Raw genomic sequence first — 17,168 nt, forward strand, 5'->3', positions numbered from 1 at the left:
AGGTCAGCGTCCGGATGTGGATAGCCAGGTCCCAGACTGCTGACTCTTCATGACAGTGCTGATGTGTGCAGAAGATGACCAGGCTTCAGATTCTGCCTTCTCCAGCTCTCCTGGAGTTTCTGGAAATATAACGACCCAAGTGCTGCTGACCTACATAATGTGTCATCTTGCACTGAAGTGAGCAGAACAAGCTGACCCTTTCATTTTCATTTTTATTTAAATGCAGCATGTCGTATGCCCTGGGAATATGGTGTGGGGATAGTGGTAGCAGCAGCACAATTCCCCAGTCAGGTGGGCAAAAGGGAGTTTCAACGGAGTTTGTGCACTCCTGCCTGTCTGAATCAAAAGGCTGGATGGGTTCCAAATTCCTTATCACCTGAACTTGGATTCTAGCAGAGGTTCAATGCTCCCCCCCCCATCTTATCTACAGCACAGCTCCTTGGCAGCAGGCACCTCCCTGTTGTGCCATTTTGCGATACTACAGCTGGCTTGCAAACAGTAAAACAGAAAACCCGTGACGTTATCTTAATAGGATTTTGCTTCTTGAACTCGCAGGGTTCGTAGCTGTGCTCCCCAGTGCCTGGGAACATGTGGACCAGTTTGGCACTATCAGCTTGCAATGCCTGAACACTACAGGCGGTGGCAGGGGGTGGGGTGGGGGAGAGGCAGAAAGGCCGGGGTTAAAATGGAGGTTCAAGATGCTTGTGCATCTATGGCACATCCACAAACTTGACATCCCTTCAAAACAACAACAAACCCTTGAAGTTCCCAATGGAGGGCTTCTTCTGCAGCCAGTAAGCTTGCTTTCCTTTCTTCTTCAAAATCTCCAAGGTACCCTTTTGTTGATACACCGGATCTAACTTACAAGCAGCTGTTGAAAGCATCAGATGGCTAATTGCATAGATATCCTATTCTCCAAGTGCCATATTTTAATGCACGTTTCAGCTGCTTTAATGCGTTCAAGCAACTTTAACATGCAGACACGGTGTGCCCTGGAAGACTGGCGTTTGATAGCTTTCCGCCGCAAAACGGATTCAGCAAGCTGAGCTAGGCCAGCCGGCGCGCCAGATAAGATTACATTTGCCACGCATGAAAATAAAAAGGTTGTAATAAACTCGCTGAAGGAATAAATCCGGGTGATTATAAAATGCATATTTTCAATGCTTCAATTTTACCTCTCTATTAGCAGGCAGCCAAGGTGGCTAGTAGAGAGGTGAGAGCTTTTCTCTGATACTTTCCCCAGGCAAGGCTCAGTTGTTTACGGGTGAGTTCCAGGATAGCCCTAAAGCCTGCTGCCCTGAAAAAACTGCAGCAGAGAAACTGGAGATGGACATCAGTGCTGCTGGAGGCAAAGGACTTGGCTAGACAACCTTTGCTCTGGCCCAGCAATGTTATGGTCTTCACTTGTTTTACAGGATGTCTATGTCTAAATGTAACATTTGCATAAGCCCAATATTCTTGTAAGTTACAGTAGAAAGGAATCCATTGGAAAGTGGTAGACTCTCCTTCATTGGATGTTTATAAGCAGAGGTTGGAAGGGCATCTGTCAGGGCTGCTTTAGTGGAAATCCTGCATTGCAGGTGGGTTGGACCAGATGACGCTTCAGGTCCCTTCCAACTCTATGATTCTATTATTCATGCTACTCAAGGAACAGGTGAACTTATGCCAAGTCATTTCATTGGTCTATCTAGCTTACTGAGTGCTAGTCCACATTGACTGGCAGAGGCTCTCCAGGAATTCAATCCGGGTTCTCAAGCAGATGTTCTACCACCGAGCTATGGCCCTTTGCCTGAGGCCTTGGCTAACACACCCATTCACCGGCCACTAGGTGCTCTGCATTTGCGTGCTGACACTGCTGTATCCATCAGCTGCAATAATTAAATGGAAATTCTGTGCACCGAGGAAGTACACCTTGGGATTCCAGATATCAGAAGCAAGTAGTCAAGCTCCTTAGAGGAAAAGGTGAGATATATATGTAATCAAATCAAATAACTATTAGCTGTGATACCTATATAGCACTCTGATGTACATCCAACAATGTGGGCTGACAGCAGGAGAGGGCTATTGCTCTTGTGTCCTGCTTGTGAGCATCCTGGAGGCACCTGTTTGTCCACTGTGTGAAAGAGGATGCTCGACTACCTGAGACCTTCAGCCTCATCCAGAAGGGCTCTTCTAACATTATTTCAGGCAGTTCTCATTAAAGACTGAAGCATACCTCCTCTGGGCAACAAAAGATGGAGACAAACCAAAGGGAAGCCCCTGGTGTCCTGCTTCATGCTGACCGTTACTGGAGAGAATGCTAGAGAAGACTATCAGATCCACCACCAAGGAAATTTGTATGTTCAGCAGACCATGGCCTCTGGGAACTCCTCTGGTTGGGAGATGCTGCCAGTTGCCAGGTAAAAAGCCCTGTGCTGAGGTGCATATCATGAAATTTAGATAGCCAAGATCACTTACTGTCCTTGGACGTAACATGTTGGGCACATCTCCTGTGCAAGTCCCTTTGCAATCCACGAGAGTCCCTCAAAAATTCACGGCACCATGGGCACTTATGCCACTTGCTTACACAGGAGATGCTCCCTATCGGATTGTGCCCTTGCTCTAGAGGAGAGTCAAGCTTAGGCACCATGCATGTGCACCAGCATTCCCTGCAAAGAGCAAGCAAAGGCAGGAAAAAGTTTTTTTTAAAAATGCTAATCTTCCTAGTGGGACGTGGTTGTAAACGCACCAGCTGTGCTCTCCAAGATCACCGGCGGCGGCACGCAGAAAAAGCAATAAAATTTAAATTTTAAAGAAGCACTTCCAGAATGGCATATTCCCACTCCCACCATCATCACCGCCTGGCACTGGTTAAAAATGCAAAGGGTTTGCACTGCTGGTTTATATTTGCAATTAAATGATTACCTGAATCAAAGTACTTAAGGAATACTAGGAAGTTTCTTCTTGGCCGGGGGGGCGGGGGGGGGGGAGTTAAGCAGGAGAAAATCATTTCTGCTTGTGCCGTCTGCATAAATGAGTCATTTTATTAATCCATTTGCTTAACAAAAATCAGAAATCTGCATAAACAATTTCTAATCAGAGCGAAAAAAACAGTAGGGAGCTCTTAGTCGGTGCCCCCCTCCTGGTTTGACACAGCTACGTGACACTGGCCATACAGCACCTGCCATGCTGTGGAACAGGCACAGGCAGTTGGGCGCATAACATTTGGTATATGCTATTGATGCCAAGGATGGAGGGTGGAATTGACCAGAGGAGAGAGGTTAAATCCACATTAGCCAAGGGCTCACCAATGGCAAACCGCAAGGCACCACCACCACTGCAAAGGTCCACATTCTCAAAACTGTGTGTGATCTATTTATGGAATTCACAGGCATAAAGTGTTATGACTTCCACAAGGTCAGATGGTTTAGACAAATTCATGGGCAGCAAGTCTTATTAATGGGAGGAAGATACGCTGCAATATTTGGGTTGCAGGTCCTCACCTCTCATGACTAACAGCAGTGCTCACCTTCTAGGTTCCAGCCAGCCTCTTCTAGGATGTCTTTCTTTGTAAATAGACACTCAACATTCCTTGGCCGCTCAGTCCTTCTTGGACTGTTTTTGTTTTTTGTTTTGCCGGGGGGGGGGGGGGCTAAAAATGGTTTGTTTTAAAGTAATTTTTGTACTTCTGCAAACTTCAAGAGTTCTCCCAAGCTAGTTGGCACCTCCTTCTAGTTGGCCCCATTTTGGATTAATTTCTGTTGGCACTTACCACCTGAGTCTGCTGTGAGGGGGAGGGATGGCTGTGTGGAACTTCCCAGTTACCCTTAATACCAGTTGCCACAGTGCCTTCATGCCCTGCTGGGAGATTCCCCAGAGCAATCGAGCTGGTCCCTGTGGGAAGCAAGACACTGGACTAGATGGGCATTCGGTCCTGACCCAGCAGGACTCTTCTTATATTCTTGTGAATGCCTTGAACAAGAGTTGTCGTCCAGAGGATGCTGTCCACAGAAGTCATTCAGTTCAACCTTCTGTACAAAAGGAGAACCATTTGCCTGTGTCAGGACCTGTTCATGCCCAGCTCATCTGTCGGAATCAGAACTATGCAGAAGAACGAAGCAACAACCAATCAACACGCAATCTGATTCAGGATACTGCTGTTATTCCACAACAGGATGGGTGTGACTGGGCAGGTGAAGAAATTGGTCACTTGCTGCCTGGCTGTTGCTGGTGTGACATCTTCTTCTGCCCAGCCACCTGCATTCCAACATGACTTCTTGCTGGATAGCTTCCCTGTTAATTCAGGACACTTTGCCTTTAACCTGCCTTTGCCTCGCCACACAGCTTCCTAGCCTCAACAGAATGATGGGGAAACCAGTCATTCTACACAAGCTGGCAGAAATGGGACCCTCGCTTGCCAGCTCCCCACAGGGAAAAGTAGTAGCAGAGGAAGGCAGAGGCAGTGAGCCTCCTTTTGCCGTCTGCAATAAACACACCTCACCTGTGCCCTGGGGCACAAGCGCCACTTGGCCAGCGGCATCCTGCCTGCTGCCGTGGCTCTGCAAGGGGTGAGCTAAGAGCAAAGGGGCTTATTTTTCACAAGGCCACCAATCCAGGCATCAGATAAAGCAATAAACTTTTAATCGTCTATTCTGGCAGATTTGCTAGTAGTAAAACGCTCAGCAGCACATTACCCATCTCCTAGGCAACCTGGTCCCTCATACCCATTTGTAATTAAAAATTCCCCCATAAGCCCCCTTTCCGCACAAGCGGCATTATCTCTGCTACGAGCTGCGTGTCCTGCAGCAGAGGCTACAGAAGGCAATTGCAAGGCAGCGCCATTTCCCTCCTGCTGGAGAGAAGGCAGATTTCAGCTCCTTGGGGAGACAACACTGAGGATGAGAAGAAGAGGGAAGAAAAAAGTCACCCAGAGCCCAGACTGTAATCTGCAACAGCCACATTTCACATCTGGCTTTGCAACGGTAACTTTTCATAAAGGAGGGTTAGAATAATGCAATCAATTCGCTTTTCATTTTGGGAGGTTTCACATTTTTAAAAAATGAAGGGAGAAAATGAAATGAGAAGAGGAGGAGGAGAAAGGAGAGGAAGCATACGGGAGAGAGATCCTAAATACTTGGCCCAATCTGTAAATCATCAATAATGACTTTATTTGCATGGGTAAAGAATCTGTAATGCAATAGCCAAGTGATCTAGTTTTTGTATGTATGTATGTATGTATGTATGTATGTATGTATGTATGTATACACACACACACACACACACACACACACAAATCTAAAAGCAGAGAGTCCAAAACCCAATTTTTTGCTCGTGGAACTGAACCAATTTGCATTCCTCAAGACATTCAGTGCTCACAAGTGGGGAATTGGAGGCAGTTGGAATGACCCAGAAATTCCCATGCATGGTTTAAATCATTGTCTATTCTGTTTTAAAGAGGTGATTAATTTTAATTCACAGGCATGCCTCGGAGATGAGAGAGATCAGAAGAGGAACTGTCACACTGGGAATTCAAAAGCCTGCCTATTCTTATGCCAGTCTATCCTTTATTTATTTATACTCTACTTTTCTGCTTAAAACACACACACACAATCACCAAGTGGCTTATAAAAGGTTAAAAACAGGCAACCCAACAGAGCAAATGGTCCTACGAAGAAGAGAAGAGAAGAGAATACAAACAGCTGTTTTCAACTATCTGAAGGGCAGAGGATGAAGCAGGCCTGTGCCCTGTTGCTCCAGAGAACAAGAGCAGCTGAGTGGAAAATTGTAGAGGAAGCAGAGTTAAACATTAGGGTTTTTTTTTTTAAAGCCCTAATGATAAGAGCTGTTTGACAGTGGAACTGCCTGCCTCAGGAGGTGTCGAGTTCTCCTTTGCAGGAAATACTTAAAGCAGAGGATGGACAAGCTACCTGTCAGGAGTTATATAGTTATATAGTTGCATCCTGTGTAGCAGATCCTGCACTGAGCAGGGGGTTGGATTAAGCGAATCATACTTCTTATGATTCAAAATCCCTGCCGTAAATGAACATACAAAAACAAATCCCAAATACAGCAACACCTCCAAAAAACAGCAGAGCAGGTTAACAGAATGAAATCATACACTAAAAACACACACTGGAAAAACTAATGGCCTATGCCAATCAAAAAGACAATACCCTTCTGCATGATTTGTGGTGCCTCCTTCTTAGCATCCACAAAACCACCAGTCCCACAGAAAATGGGCTCTCCCAGAGGCCACAAGGCCAGGTTTTGGCTCTGGACCAGCCTGCTGCTACTCTCTCCTCCATCCACCCCTGCAGGGAAATGCCATCTGCTGAGTAATGCAGAATGCAGCAGCCTTTCATTGGGGGGAAAAGTCCACTTTGCTAATCTTTCTAACCAGCTCACCACTGGAAAGGAAACATTCCCTGCACTCACAATTTGCTAAATATTTAATCCAGCTCCAACGCAGCTCTTCAAGATGCATCTTGGTGCATCCATTTGCACTGGCCTTGGAAAAAAATAATGGAGTCCAATATGAGGTGTGGCAGTCCTGGGCTCCTTGGAAGGGCATAGTTTCCCAGAGGGACCATAGCTGGAGCACCTGCCTTGCATGCAAAAGGCCCCAGATTTTATTTATTTAATACTACAATTATATCCCAACTTTTCCGCCAGAAGCTCAAGGGGGCATGCACTGTTTCCCCCCCTTCCCCGTTCTATCCTAAAAACAGCCCTGTGAGGTAGGTTATCCTGAGAGTGTGCAACTTACCCAAGGGCACTCAGTGAGCTTCATGGTTGAGCAGGGATTTGAACCCAGGTCTTCCTAGTCCTAGGCCAATACTCTAACCACTAAACCCCACTGGTTCAATCCTAGCATCTCCAATTATGTAGGAAGTAAGGTCAGACTATTTGCACATCTCAGTTGAGGGGGGCGGGGAATAACGTGTGGTCCTGCGCCCCACATGGACTCCAACTTCCACAGCTAGTTGTGAGGGGTGATGAGAGTTATGCTCCTGCAACATCTGGATGGCCACAGGTTCCCCAGCCCTGATCAAAGCCAGTGCAGTCTGTTCTGATTGATAGCAGCTCTCCGGGGGCTCAGGTAGAGAGAGGCCTTTGGTGTCCCCTGCTCCATGGCCCTTTCTTCTTCTTCTTTTTAAAAATGGGAGATGGCATGAATTAAAGTCGGGAAGAGTGTGCTCCGCCACTCATCTAGTCACATGTTGCTTCCTCTCTTCCTGAAGCCCCTGTAGCAACAAAACTGCTCACTCTCAAAAATCTCCCAGTTAGGAGACGTGGCATTTCTGTGCAGCTGCAGAGCCCGTTTTATCTGCTGACAGCGCCCCACTGCCAAGGCTCAGAGTTCGGCTCTTGGATCTAAGCAAGCGCTTCTTTTCTTTTCCCCTTTTTAAGGGGAGGGGGAGAATGGTGGTGGAGTTTGGGGGGGGGCGGCTTTAAAAATAAACAAACAAACAGACAGACAATACCCGCTATGCTCCAAGAGTTTGCAAGCTCCTGCCAGCTGGGAAGCTACAGCCTATGAAATATGCATCCCAGTGAACAAAGCAAGATGAAATATCCAGAGCTGAGCAACAAAGAAGAAAGGGGGATTAACCCTTTCCTGCCCCTCAATGCTGATAAAATTAGAGAGCCCCTCCAGATGTCCTTTTTATTGTGATTTTGCGTTCACAATGATTTGCGCTCACTGGCTGGGGCCAGGGCAGTTATATGTCATGCCGTTTGCAAAAGTTCCATAGCAGTCATGCCACTTCATTTCCAGTTGGGGAATGACTAGTGATTACCTGCTGAAATCCTGTACTTTTTCATACCACAAATGTTCTGGGTTATGTTTTATTACGTGTTTATATGTGTTGGAAGCCGCCCAGAGTGGCTGGGGCAACCCAGCCAGATGGGAAGGGATTATTATTATTATTATTATTATTATTATTATTATTACTACTACTACGTTCTGAGGCACCGCTCGTGCCAGTGAAATCACTTATATTTGAAACACCACTGAAGAGGCCTAAAAACACATCGTTCTGCCCCAGCTCCATTCTGTCCCTTTATGTGACTTTTTGGATCACTTCTGGGTTTGGTGTGATGTCCGTGTGTGTAGTCACACACATATTGAATGTGCATAAATGGGGGGCGGGGTTTGACTGTACTGCCTCTGTGATAGGAGGCGGAGCACAGCCCTATCATGGGCTTATCCTCCATGAAAGTGTGTCAAATCCTCTTTTAAAGCCATCCAAGTTCGTGGCAATCACTGCCTCCTGCAGCAGTGAGTTCCATAGTTCGACTCTATATTGCGTGAAGTACTTTCTTTTGTCTGCCCTGAATCTTCCAACATTTTGCTTCGCTGGGTGTCTATGAATTTTACAGAGAGAGGGAGAAAAAGTTTTCTCTGTCCACTTTCTCCATGCCATGCATAATTTCCTCCTATTCACCTTTTCTCTAAACTAAGAAGTCCCAAAATTTTCCTCATAGGGGAGCTGCTCCATCCCCTTGAGCATTTTGGTTGCCCTTTTCTACTTTCAATTGCAGTACACAGAGCCAACATTTTCATATCTCCCATGACTCCACGAGCTCTTTCCCTGGCTAGTCACCACCAGTTCAGGCATCATTAATATATAGAATAAAACCATTTTAAATAACCATGCTTTATATAAATATATGTGTGTGAGGAAAAACCAGGTTCCAGGCTAATAGTTATCACTCACTGCTTCTGTATTATAATCAAAAGAGTATTGGGCACCTTAAAAGCTGACAAATTTATTACAGCATAAGGTTTTGTGGACTCGAGACCACTTTGTCAGAGACATGAAATGACATCTGAGTTGGCAGGTATACAAAGGAGAAAAAAACGGTAGGGCAGGAGCTGAATGGCAATGAGATGCAAAAATTACAGCCAGTGATAATTAAAGCTTAAATATCTGTTAAACAGGCACACTTGTAACCTTGTACAACAGCAGTGATAATTGCTGAAATGATTATATTAACACCTTCAGTGAGGCAGGGAACCATTCTCAAGAGTTAAAGATAGTCATCTTAAAGGTGCCACAAAGATCTGAGTGTTTTTGCTACAAGACACTTATGCAGCTACCGCTCTGGAAATTTGTGCATTATAGTTTTCTTACTTGTATTATAAAGGCACTAAATCGCAATAAATATATAATATCGCATAAAATATACTTTTAAAAGGAACTATTAGCAACAGCGCAGTGGGGCTTGATGCTGATCCTTGCCCTCCTTCAAGCGTATATCAAGGGCAAAAGTATGGGATGGAGGTTAATAATCACTGAAGCCAAAGAACCGCTGAAGCCAAATCGGAAACTGTGGATGGTGCCGAGGTTCAGAGTGAGGTTTCTCTAATGAAGCAAAGTGGGAGAAAGGAGAGAGAGGCAGCGCCAGCAAACTTCCCGCTAAGTAGCTTATTGATCTTTGGGCTGCGCCAGAAACTAGCTTTGCAAATGACATCAGCTCTTTTGGCACACTATCGCACGGCTCTCGGACTTCCAAGTGCAACTTTCTGACATGACTGCAAGAATCTTGTCCATGGAATTTAATTCTGTGGGTTAAACTTTCTATCTCTATCTCTCTTTTGAGAGGCAGGTTTAATTAGGGATCTCATAAACTGGAGGCAGGAATTGCAGAAGCAAACGCTCAAGTAAGTTAGACCACGTCCAAACATTGGAGTTCTAAAGAAAAAACCTCAGGTGGAGGAAGAAAGTATTCTAAGCAACAACTGGTCATTCATAACATTTTTGAAGGACCACTTTCTACCAAATGAGCTCATGCACTATTTCAAATCATCATCTGGGATGATGCTCCAGGTGTTCCTTCATTCCTCAAGCAGCAACTAGGGACTGGACTGTTTCTCTGCAGGTGTCCCAATTATGAGGAAGAGCCATGGGAAGTGGCAGAGCACCTGCTTTTCATGCAGGAGGTCCCAGGTTCAATCCGTGGCATCTCCAGGTAGGGTTGGGAAAGACTCCCTGTTTGAAACACTGTAATGCCACTGCTGGTCAGAGTTGATGGTGCTGAACTAGATGGATCCTTCAGAGTTTGATCAGGTTTAAGGCAGCTTCTTCTGATCCAATTTTGAAATTTCCTTGCAGATATATCTGCCAGGTGCCTACTTTTCTGTAATGCACCAAACCCGAAACCTGTTATTTTCTTGTGCTTTGGGCAAGCAGTAGCATAGCAGTAAGATTTCTCTTGCTGTTATAAAGTTGCTGCGTTAGTGATAATGCCCTCTTGTGGATGTGGCTGACAGGGGCAGAATGAAAGGGCAGAGAGTACGAATTCCACAACCAGGAACCCCACCTTTTTCAAAGAGAAATATTTTCATCACTTTGTATAACTTATTTTGGTTCCAGCCTTTAAAAAGAAAATGCAAAAAAAATAAAATCGATGGGTTTAGGGAGGGGAGTAGCAGCGAAGCAAGGAATGGGCGGCCTGTTAATGTCAGATAGAATGAGCACTGCTTCTGTCTGGAAATCACCCACAGCACAACCTCCAGCACAAGTGGACCTGGAGAAATGCACGATTGACCAAACTGCCTTCTTGCAAAAGAGATAAAAGATTAAAATCATTGGCTAAATTTGTAGAAATTTGTTCTGCCATGTTTGGCTTTCTTTACTAGAAAAATGTTTATATTTGTATTAGATAGATAGATAGATAGACAGATAGATAGATGAGCATGCCAGGCCAAAGACTAAATAAGTGATTTATGCAACCATTTCTTTCATGGCCAAGCTCCTCTGAGTTAACTTTCCTGGTAGATTCTAGAGTGCTCAGCTAGTCTTCTGAATGTGCTGGCATTTGTCCAGGTTGGGTTGAACCAAGAAACCACATTTTGGAGGTTCACCATTTGAATCAGTATTATAGTAGGAACAGAGGAAGCCGCCTTCTAGCAGAGTACTGTCAGCTCCGACTGGCTGTGGCTCTCTAGGGTTTCAGGCGGATAAACCTTTCCCATCACCTCCTACTTGACCCACTTTTTAACTGGAGATACCAGGAACTGAACTGGAGGCTTTCTGTATGCAAAGCAGGTGCTCTGGCTTTCAGCTATGGCCCCTTTCCAGTATTCACAACATGCATTCAGGGGGCATAGGCCTACTCAGAAACATAAGTTGAGTTTGCCTCTCCACCTAACAAAAAGAAGAAAACAACAACTGCCCCCAAAGGAGCACCAGTGATACGTTACTCTTCCTGGCAAGGGGACCAAAGCAGACAGGAGAAAATAACCCTTTCCTAACCTCTTTGCCCTTCCTGTCCTCTGCACAAGTTTGTTAATACCTTTGTGCCATTCTCATTGCCTTCAGCATGGATGGTGTAGGCAGGACCTTCCTTTTGCAAACTTTCTGAGGCTATGCGCACTTGCACTCCAGGCAGTGGAAGCCCCACCGACCCTAGAGGGAAAAGAAAGAGGAAGTTGAAAGCCAGTGGGTGGAGCAATTGGACAGACACCAAGCCCAGTGCCAACCACTAACAGCAATGGATCAAAATGTGAGCTATTTAGATCAGGACATTTGCAGAACATTTCCTTGTTCCAGTGGAAATCCATTTTCTTTTTTTTTTTTTAATTATTTATAAAATTTTCAAATTTAACAATAAATAATAAAGAAAAAAACCACACATTCCATTTGAATCATACATCCAAATCTAATCTTTCCACTTTCAGACTTCCTTCAGTCTATCTGGAAATTTTCATGTTTTCACAATTATTCACATTTCTTGCATCTATATTGTTTTGTTTTTTTAACCAAATTAATCTTAACAATTATTATAAAACAATATTTCTTTGCATTATTATCCCAGAGCTTCTTGAAAACCTACAGACGTTAATTGACCTTCACATATATTCTTAATATACTCTGTAAATTTATCCCAGTCTTCGGTAAATCTCTGGTCTCGCCGGTTCCAAATTCTGCCCGTTAGCTTGTCTAATTCTGCGTATTCCATCAACTTTATTCTCCATTCTTCTTTCGTTGGGATTTCTTCCTGTTTCCATTTTTGTCCCACCAAAATTCTTGCCGCTGTTACTGCATATAAAAACAACTTCTCATCCTTCTTTTTTATGTCATTTCCTAGTATTCCTAACAGAAAAGTTTCTGGTTTTTTAACAAAGGTATATTTCACATTTTTTTCAATTCATTATAAATCATTTCCCAGAAACCTTTCATTTTTTTACATTCCCACCACATATGGTAGAATGTTCCTTCTTTCTCCTGACATTTCCAACATTTATTACTCATTTTATACATCTTTCCAAGTTTTACTGGTGTAACATACCATCTATATAACATTTTCATAACATTTTCTTTTATTGTAATACATGCAGTAAATTTCATTCCTTCTTTCCACAATCTTATCCAATCATCAAATTGAATATTATAACCAAAGTCTTTGGCCCACTGAATCATTGCAGCTTTAACCTCTTCATCCTTAGTATGCCACTCAAGTAGTAATTTATACATTTTTGATAAAATTTTAACATCATTATTCACAATTTCTTTTTGAAATCTAGATTTTTCGTCTTGAAAACCTCTTTCCAGCATCTCTTTTTAAAACATTGCATTCAGTTGGAAGTAGTGTAACCAATCAAACACATACTCTTTAACTTCATCATATGGCTTCAATTTCCATTTATTTCCTTCTTTTATGATTAAATTCTCATATGTAATCCAGCTCCCCGTCATATTGATCTTCTTAACACTCATTACCTCCAATGGCGACAGCCAATATGGAGTTTTAAACTCTAATAAATTTTTGTACCTATTCCATACTTCCATCAGCGGACCTCGGAAAATGTGATTTTCAAAACCTTTATGCACTCTTTTTTTCTCATACCATAAATATGCGTGACAACCAAATCTATTATCATATCCTTCTAGATCCAAAAGTTCTGAATTTTCCAACTTTATCCAATTTGAATCAGATGGCACAACGTAGTTCTCTTGGCACAGAATTTGGGAAGTAGTACAGCAGCACTGCCCTGGGTCCAGGGCACAGGTCCAGTTACAAAGGGGCAGGCAAGATGAGGGCCCCAAACTGTGCAGAGAAACCCTGCTGGAGCTGGGGAAGTCAAGATGGTAAAGGCACAGCAGCAGGAGAAAGGCCACACACTTCTCATTTCACCCGGAAGTCATGTGATGCAGAGAAGAGGCAGGATAGCCCTGATGCTGGAGGGGAGTAGTACACCAGCTTGCATCAACACCATGAGGGAGGATGCAATGGGGGGATGCAATGGGGACAAAAAAGCCCTGAAATGACAGGGGAGAGCACCAAGCAAGAGGCAGAGGCAGCTAAGGACCAAGGATACTGCATACTAGCAGGGGCCCAGCAGAATTATTATCATTATTATGCCAACATTTATCAGTTGCCTTATACAAAAGAAAAAGTCTCAAAGCAACTTGATAAGATAAAATGCAACACACAAAAGCAATTTAAAAATCTGAAAAATTTAAAATGATCAACAACACACCAAAAAAATCGAATTCCCACCCAGTAACATAATAATAAGGACAAGTCCTACCCACCTCACTAAAAAATGACCACCAGCATAGCAGGCAAAGGCCTGAGTATACCAAAAGGTTTTAGCTTGGTGTCAAAAGACTGGCAGGGATGGTGTCAGGTGTGTCTTCCTAGGGAAAGCATTCTACAGGGGGCGGAGAGGGGACATACTACTGAAAAGGTCTGTTCTGGTGGTTATCCTTTGTACCTCCCTCGAGGGGGGCACACGGAGGGGGGCCCTCTAATGAAGGGTGTGGGCTGGCTCACATGTGGAGAGGCAGTCCTTGAGGTACTGTATTCTGAGCTGCATAGGGCTTTAAATAGGGCTGCCATATTTTTAAAACCCCCCAAAATTGTTGAGCGATTTTTCTATTAACTTGCCTAAGATCCAGGACAAAGCGCCGCCTTTCAGAAGTCCCCCCCCCCCCCGGACGTCCATTCCACCTTTGAAATCCCGGTAATGTCAGGGAAGATCCAGACGTATGGCGGTCCTACTTTAAAGGCCCAAACCAGCACTCTGTATTGAGCCTGGAAACTAACTGGTAGAATGTGAGCTCCAACATCCCTATTGGGGTGTCACCAGTTGCATCCAGAAGACTGGAGTGCAGAGTGCTGACCCAACAGCAGCTTTTTCTGTGGCTGCCTCTGAAAAGAACGACCATTTCAAACTTGCCCTTTGACTAACCTATTGACAATTGGCTTTCAAGCTGCTGCATCAATCAGAAATGAAAGGACTCCAGCCTCCCGCACCCAGGACCTGAAGGCACTGCAGTGTTTTGACAGAGATTCCTCCAACACCAATTTACAAAAGATGGAAACAATGGATGGTGCATCTTCCTGAGTGAGCTGTACATGCGTGCCTGATTCACAAGCACTGCATGCGCTCTGAAGACATGACAGCAATTTAATTATTGCAAAGATAGGGAGGTCTCTGTACTCAGACTATGCAACAACCCCCCCTCCCGTGCAGAGGAAAACCAACCGCAAGTCTCCCATACTTTAATTCAGTCCCTATATTGCCAAAATAAACCCAATGTATAGATATATTTTAAAAGGAAAAAGCTACCCGCTGAGAGCTGACTTATCGCACTCCTTCCAGAAAGGGTCTATTTTTTTTCTCCCCTCCCAACCCAAAATGACAAATCTTTGAAAGCAGAGGTCTATAAAGGCTGGGAAACGCTGACAACGTTAATTATAGCGATACCAGCACGACAGTGCAATTAAAGTCTTCGTGCAAAGACAATGACTCACGCTCCTTGGGGCCGAGTGACATATAAAAATTAAGTCTGTATGGGTAACAGAGGGTCCAATTCGGTTCCCCGGTGATGCCAGGCAAAGATGACCAGGGGGTGGGAGTGGAAGAAGAGAAAGGAAGATTCAATCCTATGCAGATGGAGAGATGTTTTGGTTGTTGTTGTTTTTTTAAGCAGCCTTGGCCTCTTCTGATTCTTGCCCGGAATCTCACCATATAAACCAGGGGAGAGGTGTCTGCGCCTGTCCCCTTTTAGTTTGTGAGCTCCTGGACTTTTGGCAAGCTGCCTGCCAAGCTAAGCATCAGCCCCAGCAACCCAAGACAGGCAGCCGTCAGAGAAGGGAGCAACCCTATTAGCCCTCCACCAGTTCTCCCCCCACCCCTGTTTAAGTTAGTTGTCAGTTCTTCCCTGATAAATTTAATTGGCCCTGCGGTCTGTGTCCTTTGGTATCAGGGGACCTGGATGCTGTTATGTGTGGTGGTGTCCTCGGAGAATTGAAACAGGCCAACGATAAGGCTCTCAGCACTCTCCCTGTCAACAATCTATGGAGTCCCCGCTGTAGGAGCTATTAGCCGCCTCTGATCTAAACCTCCAATTAAAGTGGTGATTAGGCCCAGTGAGGCATTCGCTGGCCATGAATTATTCATCTCCCTTCACAGTAACAACACCAGGGGGATAAGAGAGAGAGAGAGAGAGAGAGAGGAGAGAGAGAAAGAGTGTGTGCACACTGCAGAAAACAGAAGCATTTTAAGCAGGGTTTTAACCATGTACGAGCAAAGCGCTTATCTCCAAATTTTTCATCTCCTCTTCTTTTGGACAGAACCTCTCCTATACTTTTAGATCTCAGCACCTTGAGAACAGAAGTGTCAGTGCTCTACAGATGACAGGACATGGTCCCTGGAGCTAGGGGTGGAGGGTGGAAAGGAGACAACTGGGAGGCAGTGGACAGGGAGGCTGGGGCGTAAATGCCTCTGCAAATTGCAAAGGCGGCAGGAGGAGAGGGGAACCCCCCCCCCAATTTTACAGCACTCTAAAATAAACTTGGGATGAAAAATATATTGCACACGTATGTTACGTGTGAAAAACTGAGCAGGGGTATGAGTCCTGGCAGCAGAAGACACAGGCAGATCTGCCTGCACACAACACCTTCCCCTGTCATTCTAACAGAGAAAGCAGATCTGTGGGGAACATTCCTTTGCATGTGCAGAGCTGTATACCTGCCTTTGGAATGAATGAGACACCCTGTACACATCTGGGCACCCATTTGCCAGCCAGGTTCCTGAGAGAGGTTATCCAAGGGCACAGGCCACAAGTTTCCTTGAGCGCCTCCTCTATTTGCTCACGCTCCTTCCAAACAGAGACTCACTGGAGTTGTTCTTTAAGTATAGAGTTCAGAAGTCTGGCCTTGTGCAGGTTTGCCCCCATGGTGAGGCTCCCTGGGAACTGACTTGGCAATACGTTTTCTCATGCTGCCTGACGACTCCATACCCCGCAGTGCCAGCTGTCCAGTCCTGAAGCTTTTGGTTGTCTAATTATTCTCTTTTGTCTGTGTTGTGTCAACCTCAGCATCTCGCTCCTTTTTCATCTTTGTCTCTAGGGAGATTCTTGGCATGCATCCTACTACCGAACACAGCGCTGGAAGAGCATCATGGCGCTGGAGCACTTTGATCGTGCCACTGCTGCTTAACACCTTAAGCCTGAAAAGCTGCAATCACAGAGCCCAGGATGCCGCTTTTCGCCACCTCCGCTGGGCAGTTCTAAAGAAACCCTGTTCTTTGGGTCTGCTACGACACAGTGGCTGAAAGAGTCTCCGGGGAGCAATATCCGCACACATAAGCTGAAGATGTGTTTGAGGATGAGAGTTTTGCTGGCCTGGGCTGCATCATTTGAGGTTTTTCAGTTCACAGAAGAGCAGGAGGAAAACTTACAGAAGCATATTAAAATTATACATGGCATGGAGAAAGCAGATAGAGAAAAGTTTTTGTCCTTCTCTCATAGCACTAGAACTTGTGGACAACCAATGAAGCTGAATTTTCTGGGAAAACCAAAGAGCTCAGCACATAGTTAAACTACGGAATGCACTCTCAAATGAGGCAGTGATGGCTACCAAATTTGTTGAATCCTCTTTTAAAGCCATCTGACAAATTCATGAAAGCTGCCAATGGCTACTAGCCATGACGGCTACAAACTGCCTCCATGGTGCAGGCAGTATGCTTCTGAATACCACTTGCTGAAACCACTGGGGTGGGGAGTGCTGTTGAGCTTGGGTCCCACTTGTGGGTCATTAGCCAGATCAGCAGGGCTCTTCTTATGTTCTTATGTCTAAAGGGGCAACAGAGTTCTGCTCCAGCTGGGAATAAGCAATACAACAGGCCAGGCCAGCCTTCCCCAACCTGGTGGCCCACTAGTGCTTCCGAC

At 44.9% G+C, this 17,168-nt stretch overlaps 1 protein-coding gene across 6 annotated transcripts in view; it reads right to left on the reverse strand.

Moving 5' to 3' along the window:
• Nucleotides 1–17,168, reverse strand: part of ACSF3 (acyl-CoA synthetase family member 3) — a 63,969-nt gene that overhangs the window by 27,152 nt on the left and 19,649 nt on the right. For all 6 annotated transcript variants that reach the window (XR_014158207.1, XM_081868376.1, XM_081868375.1 and 3 more), the window contains one exon: nucleotides 11,281–11,393. Coding sequence is in view for 5 of the 6 variants with exons in the window: in XM_081868376.1 (XP_081724502.1) it covers nucleotides 11,281–11,393 (113 nt within the window). In the remaining variant the exon portion in view is untranslated. The remainder of the gene's footprint in view (nucleotides 1–11,280; nucleotides 11,394–17,168) is intronic.

This window comes from Podarcis erhardii (assembly GCF_964252035.2).
Source record: "Podarcis erhardii genome assembly, chromosome: 7".
NCBI classification, from domain to species: Eukaryota; Metazoa; Chordata; class Lepidosauria; order Squamata; family Lacertidae; genus Podarcis; species Podarcis erhardii.